This window comes from Fukomys damarensis, unplaced genomic scaffold (genome assembly GCF_012274545.1).
Source record: "Fukomys damarensis isolate Sample0158 unplaced genomic scaffold, DMR_v1.0_HiC HiC_scaffold_39, whole genome shotgun sequence".
In the NCBI taxonomy this organism is placed as follows: Eukaryota; Metazoa; Chordata; class Mammalia; order Rodentia; family Bathyergidae; genus Fukomys; species Fukomys damarensis.
In genome coordinates, this window is record NW_022900951.1 from 112137092 (window position 1) to 112148363 (window position 11272).

Consider the following 11272-nt stretch of genomic DNA (forward strand, 5'->3'; position numbering starts at 1 on the left):
AAAAAAAAAAAAAAAAACAAAAAAACTTCTTAGTGAATAAACGTACCTTCATGAATCATACGCTTTTGGCTCACAGCCTCAAATTCATTTGTAGTTTTAGAGACAGTTTCTCTTTTCTTTTTGAAAGCACCCAATGCATTTGGTACAAATAGACGTTGAATGGGTACTGTTTTATAGGATGGAGATGTCTGTGATGGCTGTTTTAAGACTGGTGAAGGTGATGGGGGGCGGTTCTTTTGATTCTGCCTGAAAAAAGTAACAAGTGTGCACTTATTAATTTTAGTATACAATTTCATAAATACAGTATCTAGGGCTGGGGCTGTCAGTGGTACAGTGGTTGCCTAGCATGTGCAAAGCCCTGGATTATTATCCCCAGCCCCCTAGTCACATCTTAGTACTACATGATAATGGTATTATTGTCTTGGAGTTTTTTAAATCCACAAAAGGAAATCTACTCTAAAGTTTTTTTCTTTACATTTGTGTTGCCATGTACACTATATATTTCATTTGTGAAACACTGAAATGAAATTTATTCTAGTAAAACACTTAAGAAGAACAGTTTCAAAGACTTACATAGTAGTTATGGGTGAGGGTGGACGCCTCTCCCTTGTAGGAGATGAAGGCCATTTGTAACGTGGTATGTTTCCCGATGGGCGCTTCTTGATAACAGGGTTTGAGGTCTGTTTGTCCGCTTCTGGTTTCTGAGCAGATCAATGTAATAAAAAATTACCAGCAATTATTTTACTGCAGCTAGCTTTCTTTCTAAGAGAGAAACATTCTGAATAAAATACAGCTATTAGTTCCTTAAACTCCCAATTTTCCTTTAGTGTATGAAAGCCAGGTACCGTAGAGATATTTTCTTCAATACAAACACATTATATTACACTAGCCAATAGATCAAAGAAATAAATTAAAAGAAATCTTACTTCAAAAACCTAACCGCATTTCTAAGTCTTAATTAAGGGTTTGGAATATTTCTCAAAAACTTTTTCTTCAGAATTTAGAAAGAGTTCATATAAACAGATACATTTTTTGCCTTGTATGAAAAATTAACTAATAACCTAGCATGGGGGGTGCTGGTACAATGAACATCAGAGAATATAAAATCATTAAAGTTAGTTTCTTTTATTGCAGAGTACAATAAATGACAGATAAGTCATATTGTAAAGCCTGACCAACTGTGCTCTCTACAACGAAACCACGCGTCTTATTAGACAACTTCTCAGTGAAAAGCACTTGACAAACCTCTGGAGAGTCAGCTTTGTCTTGGAGATGCTTTCACCACTTACCTTAGGGGACTCTTTGGGGGGCTCTTCCACACTCGCCTGGGGGGTTGCTTCTACCAGCACCTCAGGAGGGGCGTCCTCACTCTCCTTGCAAGGTTCCTCCACACTTATCTTGGGCCCTGCTTCTGTATTCGCCCTAGAGGGAGCTTCCACACTTTGTTCAGGCAGCATCTGCATACCCTCCAGGGAGGCTTCGATGCTCCCTTCAGGAGAGAAGTCCATGCTTGCCACAGGGGAAGTGTCTGTGCTCACCTCCGGGGAGGTGTCCAAGCTCACCACTGGAGATACGTCCACGCTGGTCAGGGAGGAGGTGTCCATGCTCACCTCGGAGGATGTGTCCTTGCTCAATTCAGTAAGTGTGTCTGTGCTCTCTCCCAGTGTCGCCTCTGAGCTCAAGCTGGGGACTGTATCCATGCTCATCCCAGGGGTTGCCTCCAAGCTCGTTCTGGGTGTCGGGTCCATGCTCACGACCGGGGTTGCATCCATACTCACCTGGGGGGCGGAGTCCACCTTCACCTCGGGGAGTTCTTCGCTGCTTGCTGCAGAAGATGCTGTGGGAGTCACTTTCACTTTTGCCTTGAGGGGCGTTTCTACCTTCTCCAGGGGAGCAGCATCTACTTTGGTCTGTAGAGGTGTTTTCTCAGTTGACTTGCTGTGCATGCTGGAAGTCTTCAAGTCCTCACTACTATGGCTCCGCGAGGGCATGTGTATGTATTGGAGTAGGTATTTTTTGTTGATGCCTATAATAAATGAGAACAGAGTAAAATTACACAAATTTGACAAGATTAAAAACACCATGTATAGACAAAAGAGACTATTAGAAAATCACAGGGATTATACACAGCACACTGAGTGCTCGGTGAAATGCATCACAGACACAGGACAGAACCAACATGAAATTAATACTTCAGAAGCAATACGAACAACAGAGTTGCTGTAATAGCAATGTCCTAGTACAGATGAAAATAAGATTCTTCTCCAAAGCTAATGTTTGCAATAAGCTATTTCTACTTTAATCACACTGCATCTCAGATTGATTTTCACGACAACTGCAAGATCTTCAACACTTTTTAAGAGTAATTTGAACCTCTTCACTAGGCTAGAGATCTTACCATTACAAGGGGGATTATGTAAGACACTCTATACTTGATTTGTTTCAGAACAGAATTAAAGAGCATTTCCTCATCCTACTAAAAACTGTACTAAGACACTCAGAAGGATCAGGGTCTCCAATGTCCCTTGCAGTTTTAACAACCCAAATTATCACTGCCTAGGAAATGAATAAAAATGCTAAGATGCCATGTCAACTACGATGAAAAAATATAGTAATTCCAGTGCTTGCAATCAGATAACTTCATATACTGCTGGTTATATAGATTAGTATATTCTCCTTAGCATTTTGGTAATATATATCAAGAGCTACTTAAAAAGTATACTTTTTTGTTCTAGCAATTCAACTTCCATGTTTATCCTTAGCAAAGAAAGGATAAATCCATAAAATATCTATATGGGTTTGCCTCCTATACCACTGTTTATAATAATGAAACTGTTGAAAATATCATCCAAACTTTCAACAAAAAAACCTGGACTATACTACGGAAGTCATGAACATAATATGCAATTTTTAGACCTAGAAAATGATATATACTGAGTTTAATAAAGGTAGGTTATCTCAGTTTGCAAAAAAAACCATATAAATGCAAAGAAAATTATTGTTACCAATGAATGCTGGGATAGTAGGAAGATTATATTTAAAATGTTTTTCTATGCTATATATTTATTGTTTATATAATAAACCCTTTTTAAAAGGTATTTCGTGGTACTTTCTTATAACTTAGTAAATATATTCACCACCTCATCTTTAAGTATGAATGGAAAATTTTCATATGAGCTCATCAAATAATTAAAATAGAATAAATTATCAAAGATTGACTATGTCTGAATAAGACTTTTAACTTGTTATTTTTAACCCCTCATTTTTGGTGAAGGCATTTTCTTTACATACTTGCAGGTACATAAACAGTCACATCTTTATTTAACATCGACAGTTTGTATTACAGAAAATGTAAGTATAATGACTAGATTGTTATTATGATCAGCTATCGAAATTTAAGGCAAAATATTGAGTTTTTTAAATGACAGTGCTCCATTAAACTGAAACAAAAATTACAAAAAAATCTTACAATAGTTGGAGGTGGGGAAGACTGGCAGAAAATAACACGACATACATGTAACTGGACATAAACAGTGTTGGAAATCAGAACTAAAAGCAGAAAGGCTGCACTATGAGGAAGGCTATAGCATTTTGATTCATTTTATTACTAATGTGAATAATGACAGGAAAAAAAGCCAAAAAGGAAGGATGTGTTTTGGAAAGGAAAAAGCAGAGGGGGAAAATAATGAGGACAATGCCTTAGAGCTCTCCACTACTGGGGGTGTCTTGCTACCTTCTACCCCAATGTACTTATGAATGAGAAAAGCCACATAACCCTGAAGATGTGTTTTATTCCACTAACAATCTTTATGCCCTCAACTAAAAAGCTTAAAGATAGATTCAAAAGTATGCTCCCATATTTTAGGAAAAAAGTAGAGTAGGAAACTTTCTTCCTTGACATCAGTGAATTTTCAAAATTCACAGAGCTTTAAAATTTAACAATCACCACCAAAGATAGCTATCTTTTCATATGAATTACCCATTACTCAGATTACTCTACTATGCTAGAAGTTTTGAAGCTAATGATTCAAAGAAAAAAATGTGAGATAATGAAAAGATGAAAATAAAGTGTTTGTAGATGGGGAGGGGAGGAGGGGGTGAAGGGAGGGCAGGGACAAGGGGGAAAAATGAAAAATGAGACCTGTCACGTAAAGATACAAGATCCCAAAAAAAATATCCCTAAAATGTACCAATAAACTCAATTAAAGCTGAAAAAAAAACCAAATTATTTTAAGGACTAAATGCAACAAATCCAGTGATGGAACCCACTTTTCAAGTACAAACACTAATATGTTTCACACTTTCTAGTGTATGAGAGTTACCTGGACTTTCTTTTCCTGGGATGGGTAATGAGGCAGCACTTTTGCTTCTGGCCACTGATGCTTTTGTTGGGATGAGAAGACGACTGATTAAATTATTCTCTGGAGTATTATTATGAAAGCGATGAGCTAAATGAGAAGAACAAGCCAGAAAATATTCAGTTTGCAGTCTCACACATGAATAAAAGCAAAGTGAACATGAGCAATATGAACTGCAGTAAAAATGGTAACATTCCCAGGAAAAGTGTAATTGGATTGGACACTGTCACCAGAACACATCACAGGGTCAGGAAGATAATACCTGAATAGAGGACAAATGGCCACAGCGATACATAAAGAATAAATCTAGGTAAAGTACTTAACAGAACAATTCCTACTCTGTGGAGTCTCTATGGGGGAACTCACACATGCAGAAAAAAAACTGCACATGAAAAGAATTCTAAAGAGATTCTTACAGATATATGCCATGGACAATAATAATGTTCAAGCCAGTCCATGGCCAAAAATTCATTACCAAAAGCTCCCAGGGATTCACTGAAACTCTTTTGTTAAAAATGAAATTTGTGGGACTGGGGATTTAGCTCAGTGGTTCTGCTGCCTGCCTCACAAGCACAAGGACCCATGTTGGATCCCCAGTACCAAAAAAAAAAAAAAAGAAATTTGTAAATATCTTGCTCCTATAAATCTTTATGTTCATAAAGATCCCTCTGACAATAGCATTTGTCCCAATAGGATTTAACCTGAATCAATTAAGTAGGCTCTTCTGTAAGTAAATGGGTAAGTGCATAAAAAAAAAAAAGCAACAAACACATGTGAGAGGGAAATGCTAAGAGGAAAAAGTTTAAAAAGAAACTAAATAAGGAGCCAGGCATTTAACTCAGTGGTTCCAACGCCTGCCTAGCAAGCTCAAGGTCCCAAGTTCAATCACTGGTACCAGGAAAAAAAAAGAGGGTAAAAGAAACTAAATATAGAAGTACTTTAGTAATAATAATATATTTTTGTACAATAATCAGCAGTGAAAACACGCACAAAAGATCTATGTGGGTAATGCTATGAGGCGACAGAGTAAAGCACTGATCAAAACATGCCCATTAATTTACAGCTTCTAAACACAACTTGGTAAAATGTTTGAATTGAATCCAATCCTCCTGTATAAAACTTATCCACCTATAACATTTTGTAATTTATTTTTTCATCTTCACTATAGACCCCTTATCAACTGATGACAGGAAATACATACTTCATTTAAAGACAGGCTTTTCTAGTTTCTGCCAAATAAGCATGGTGCTGATGCATTTTTAGTTCAAGAAGGGACATTTCGGCTTCCAGTTTCAGGAATGACTTTTTTAAGCATCTCAGGTTGACATAATACACCTCTTTAAAACTACTACGTAAGACTTATGCTGAAAAATAACTAATCACCCGGCTTATCTTCCATATGTCCTGTGTCATTAGAGGAACGCATTTTGCTCTCTTTTCTGTTCAAAGATGAGCTTCTCTTATTTTCCGTTTTTCCTAGAGATCAAGTGCAAAGGAGAATTACTTTTCAAACACTACTTAAATATATTATTTCAGGAGAGAGTCATTAGTCTTTTCAGATTTTTAGAAAAAATATTCTTTACCCTTGCTTGTTAGAATTTAATTTCAAATACTGTGCAGTTTCTACATTTCCAAATTTAAAACTAATTTATTTTTTGTTACCTGCAATGAAAAAGCTATTTAGAAAATGGCAAAAATTAACCGGGAAAACAGCATCCAAGTTCCCAAATGAAGAATATAAGACCTTTAATTTAAAACAATCCATGATGTCTAATACTAAAAGTAATTTATACCTTAGTTATAACTGGTGTTTTTTTAAACAAAACTGAGTATTAACCTTTGGTACAGATATCACAATTTAAGCAACTCAGCTTAAGTGTAGACACTTGTCCATTTTACCCGAAATACTCTAGCAATGTCTGTTTAAAAGAGAGATTCTCTTTTGGGGACTTGTAAGTTAGTGCATATTGACAATATAGTGTGATTTGAAAAAATCCTTAAAGTGATAATGTGAATGTGCAGCATAAAACACAGACGTCTAAGTGATTCAAATGTAAGTCTTGTGCCCTTCATTAGCATACTGCAAGAAATGACAAAATAGTGTGAATTTGTTATAAAGCAGCAATGAGAAGAAAAACAGACTGAGTGAATCAACCAAAATTGAAAACAGGTTATTTAAAATATTACATATTAGATTACGAATTTCATTTGAGTTTGGGATGTTGATCTCTATGGACTGAACAGGTTTCAGTTAAATTTAAAGAGATTTTTGTGGAATCACCAAGTACAGCATTCATCACTTCAGAGCGTGTACCATACTTTACCTTAAATTGAATTATTTCAAAAAGCATCTTCCACGTAAACCTTGTATTAAAAAAACTAGTAAAGAAATCATTCAAAGAGTTACTTGGACTTACTCCTTCAGTGCAAATGAACTATTACCTTGAAAGTCATCATCTGTCCCTTTTCTTTACATGTCGCATTAAGATGATAAGTCGACATATTAATGAAAGCATACTACTGTTTGCTCATTATGTTATCTCTATGCTAGTCTGTGAAAGGAATTAGGTAGTGAAACAGTTATCTGTTGTGAAACAACTAAGACGTATTAGAATGAAAGTACACAAACATGTCATTGCAATTAATGTTACCTAATATTTCTACAGGATTTAGCTGCTGGACAATATATTAGTTTTACCCTATGACAAGCAAGGTACTGGGGACAATCTTGCTACATTAATCTATGAATGAACTCAGGCTAGACACAAAAGTGCTTGGGAAAGCACAGTGAGGGTGGGGGTGATAAGTGGATCAACTTAGACAATTTTAAGAGAAAATACGGTGCACTCAGATTGGCAACAAAATCCAAGACCTCTCAAGCTCATTGCTGAAATTATAAGAGCCCTAAGAGTACAAACAACATAATATGAGTATGAACAGAAGAAAACCTTTGCCCCCAAAATCCTTTCAACATATTACAACTACAACATTGTTTTAGACAAAACCAGAAATCTTTTCCACTAAATGAGCCACTGCTATAATTAATTATATTTATTTAACAGATATTGCCCAGAGTCTAATGGGTATTAAAATTTTATAGCCATCAACATTGCTCAAAAAAAGGTCAAGGCCACAAATTAATATAAAAGAAACTTGTTAAGATTCAAACTATTATTTCAAGTAGTGTTGCTTCATCTTTTTTTTCTGAGATGGGGAGTCTCGGTAGGTTGGCCACACCGGCTCTGACTCCCTGGCCTCTAGTGATCCTACTTCCTCAGCTTTCCGAACAGCTGCAACTGAAGGTGCATAGCACCATACCCAGCTATCTTCATGTTTTTTTAATGGATAAGTTTGAGGGAATCATGTACATTTCCTTGTAATTTTCTTTCCAAGATCACACCTACTGTTTCTCTAGAAAGAAAATAGGATTTTCTCCTCTGGAAAGATGGATATGGTTAATACATTTTAATTACCAATGAGAAGCGCCATGTACTACAAGCCAAAAATGGTCACTGATACACACTCAGGTACAGACTTTTTTTTTGATACCAGGGATCGAACTCAGGACCTTGTGCTTGCCAGGCAGATGTGGTGCCACTGAGCTATATCCCCTGTCCCAGGTACGGACCTCTCAAAAATAAACAATACTAAGAGGCAAACACCAGGAACTATAAGGTACTGGAAGTATCCATAGTAGATAACTTCATTTTGTTTAAAACAGCAATACATTGTTACTATGAAGAATTACAAAGTAGAGCTTGGTAATACAGCTATCATTAAGCATTTTTTTGAGGGAAAGACAGACTTTTAAGTGAAAGGTACAATTTAAATACAATTAAAATTTGTGATCTACCTATTAACTGATCAAAATAAAACTATAAAAAAGCATGTCAAAGTATAAATCACCGAATCTTGAAGTCTTAGGTAGAAAACAAGGAATATAATTATACTTGCCTATCAATTTAAGTTTATAGTGGGTAACAAATATATGTAAAGCAGACCAACCTGTCCACTATTACATATATGCTATTATTTTCCTTCAATGGGGTAGTAATCATGATACTTTATGGAAATTGAAGGACTCCTCTCACTAGACCTTAGGAAACGCAATTTCATTATCAGTTAACTAGATAGGAATTAATTTAAAAGCCACTTGATCGCAATGTCTTTTGACCAAAATAAGTTTCAGTTTGAGCTACCTGAGCCCATCAAGCTCATCTGATATGATTAATAAAAAATCATGTTACAGGATTTATACTAATAAACATATAAAATATTAATCTCTACTGTAAATTAACATGGCACTTTTAAAAAAGAAATGTAGACGTTCCATAACCTAAATAAGTGGTACTGTAGAAATATATATAAATGACTTTTTCAAACTGAAATTCAGTAGAATAAATGAAATAACTACTTACTCTTGGCAACAAAATTTTGAAGACCTGCAAGTGACATAGGTATTGTTTAATGAAAGCAGATGAGTCCTGTTGAAGTTTTTCAGCAGGTACAGATTGTTTTCTGACTAAGATATAGTATTTAATCATATTTCAAGAGGAAAGTATCATGAGTTTTCATGATGTAGTTCTATGGAGTATTAGTTAGGCACATGACATTCATTGTCAGTCACTCCTTACCAATTAATAAATTTAGCTTATGTTTTATGAAGTTGTGTAGAATTACGTCCACGCATCGGGAAATTTACAGTAAGTCAGTGGCAACCAAGGCAGACATCTTATATTTTTAAATATACACTATATAATCTGTGTAGTTATACATTATTCTTAACCTGATTATAAATTTAAGTAAGATTTGGGATATACTATTACAAAATCCTACCTGTTTCTTCTGCACTGGTATATGACATAAATTTAATTCCAAATTTACTATATAGAGCATTTTCATTTGGGACACAAAGATTAAAACCTTGCTATCAAAGCAACCTTCTACCCACAGCCAATATTTAAATATGAACATTAGTGAACCTAAAATTTGATAATTGTATTGATTACCGAGTTTGTTTTCAGAATTCATCATGGTAGAGCCCTCCCATGACCATCTCTTTTGCCGTTGATCCATAAGATTACTCCGTTCCAAAGTACGAGAAAGAACAGCATTGTATCTTTCCTATGTAAAATAAATGTTTATACATTCATTATATGGGTTAGTGTAATTTTGATTTGTGTTTCAGATAACAAACCCCATCACCAAATTTCATTACCAGGTAGAAGCTTTTTTGTATCATTGGAGATATGTTTCAGGTGTCAATCAATACCAATACTTCTCTGGAATAACTTATTTTTTATTTTACACATCTTGCAACAAGTAACTGACCACATCTCCCTCTTTGCTTATATTAGGAAATTTAGGACCAAATTTGTAGACTTTTTCTAGCAACTGTACAAAGACCCAGTGGTATACGTTTGTGTATACTAATCATACCTTATACTTTACTGTTCTTTACCTCAACTTCCCCCTTTGCCCGATTCCCCAAAGCACTGATTATATCATCTAGTGTGGTGTATATATACATTTTTAAAAATTACTTTAACATTTTTTGTGGAATGATGGGGAAAAAATATCAACACACATAAAGTGAAATTTATGACAGAATAAGCTATTCTTCCCATATCTATAAAAAGTAAACTCTTGTGCTAACTAGTTCAGAAAAGATAACCAATGACGTCTTGACCTTGACTGCAACCTAAACTGGTCAGAAGAACAGCTATAGAAATTAAATGAAACACTGTGGCAGACCAACTGTACTTCCAGAAAGGAGTTTCCAGTGGGGCTGGGAGCATAAATCAATAGGAGAGCGCTTGGCTCGCGTGTGCAAGGACACCTGGGTTCCACACTCAGAATCGCCAGGGAAGGGGAGGGGAGAGAAGGGGAAGGAAGGGGAGGAGAGGGGAGGGGAGGGGAGGGAAAAGGGAAAAAGAAAAAAGAGAAGCTGCTGCCATTAACTAGTTGCTGTGTGACTTAGGGGGATGTAGCTTATGGGTACAGCAAATGCTTAACATATGCAAGGCCCTGGCTTCAATCGCCAGCATCAAAACAAATCCAAACAACAAAAACTTTATTCACAAGTGAGTTCTTTGCTCAGATATGCCTCATCCCTATAATGTGACACATCATGGACTATACTTGAGAAAGCACATCAACTTCAGGGCTAGACAATTTCTATTCTTCCCTAACAACAATGGTTTCATAGCAACACCATTCTTATAATGTCCTCACCATTCCTCTGGGGGCAAAGATAAAAATACTGGGAAAATGAAATAAAATTTATCTAATGGCAATATTTGAAAATTACACTCTCTAACAGAAAATGAATTATTCTAAATTACTTAGAAACCCTGGAACTAAAATAGAGTACAATAAGAGATGAATCTTCCCTTATTAAAATATTTCTCATTCAGAAGACTTCTATCCTACTAGTTTAAATGCACTGACCCTGCGCTCTTTCGGATCCAGCTCACATGTGAATCTCTACCTTGTGTCATATATATCTCCTGTCTCCATACACCCTTCCTCCCCTGTTCTCTATAATTACTCCCTTTTTTCCATGCCTAGCCTATTCACAGTGTTCCATGCCCCTACTCTGTCTGGGACTCTCTCACAGCAGCTCTCCAGGATTCTCTGGCCTTTCCTCCCCACCTTTCTGCCTCTTCTCTCACCATGTCCCATTTCCTTTCTGTCTGCAGTATTATTTTATTACATCTTCTTTGTTCTCTCCCTTGGCTTCCTCTTTTACTGAATTGGTTCTTCTTTTTTCTCTCAGTCCTTGGGACTGTCTCTCTTCCCAATAGATTCTCCCTCATTCTGTACCTAGTTTTCTATTTTTCATTTTTGGCTCTCAAGTTGCCTTTATTTAGCTTATTCACTCTCTTCCCTGTCTCCCTTCTCTTCTCCCTCCC

General features: G+C 36.0%; 1 protein-coding gene across 2 annotated transcripts in view; it reads right to left on the minus strand.

Moving 5' to 3' along the window:
- Positions 1-11272, minus strand: part of Map7d3 (MAP7 domain containing 3) — a 32978-nt gene that overhangs the window by 13111 nt on the left and 8595 nt on the right. The window contains exons 5-10 of one of the 2 annotated variants that reach the window (XM_010642535.3): positions 9368-9482; positions 5742-5834; positions 4323-4448; positions 1290-2026; positions 574-701; positions 47-246 (exon numbers count right to left, since the gene is read on the minus strand). In XM_010642535.3, coding sequence (XP_010640837.1) covers positions 47-246; positions 574-701; positions 1290-2026; positions 4323-4448; positions 5742-5834; positions 9368-9482 — 1399 coding nt within the window. Of the gene's footprint in view, positions 1-46; positions 247-573; positions 702-1289; positions 2027-4322; positions 4449-5741; positions 5835-8776; positions 8829-9367; positions 9483-11272 lie in introns of those variants that run through there. The other variant, XM_010642544.1, reaches the window with a different exon arrangement.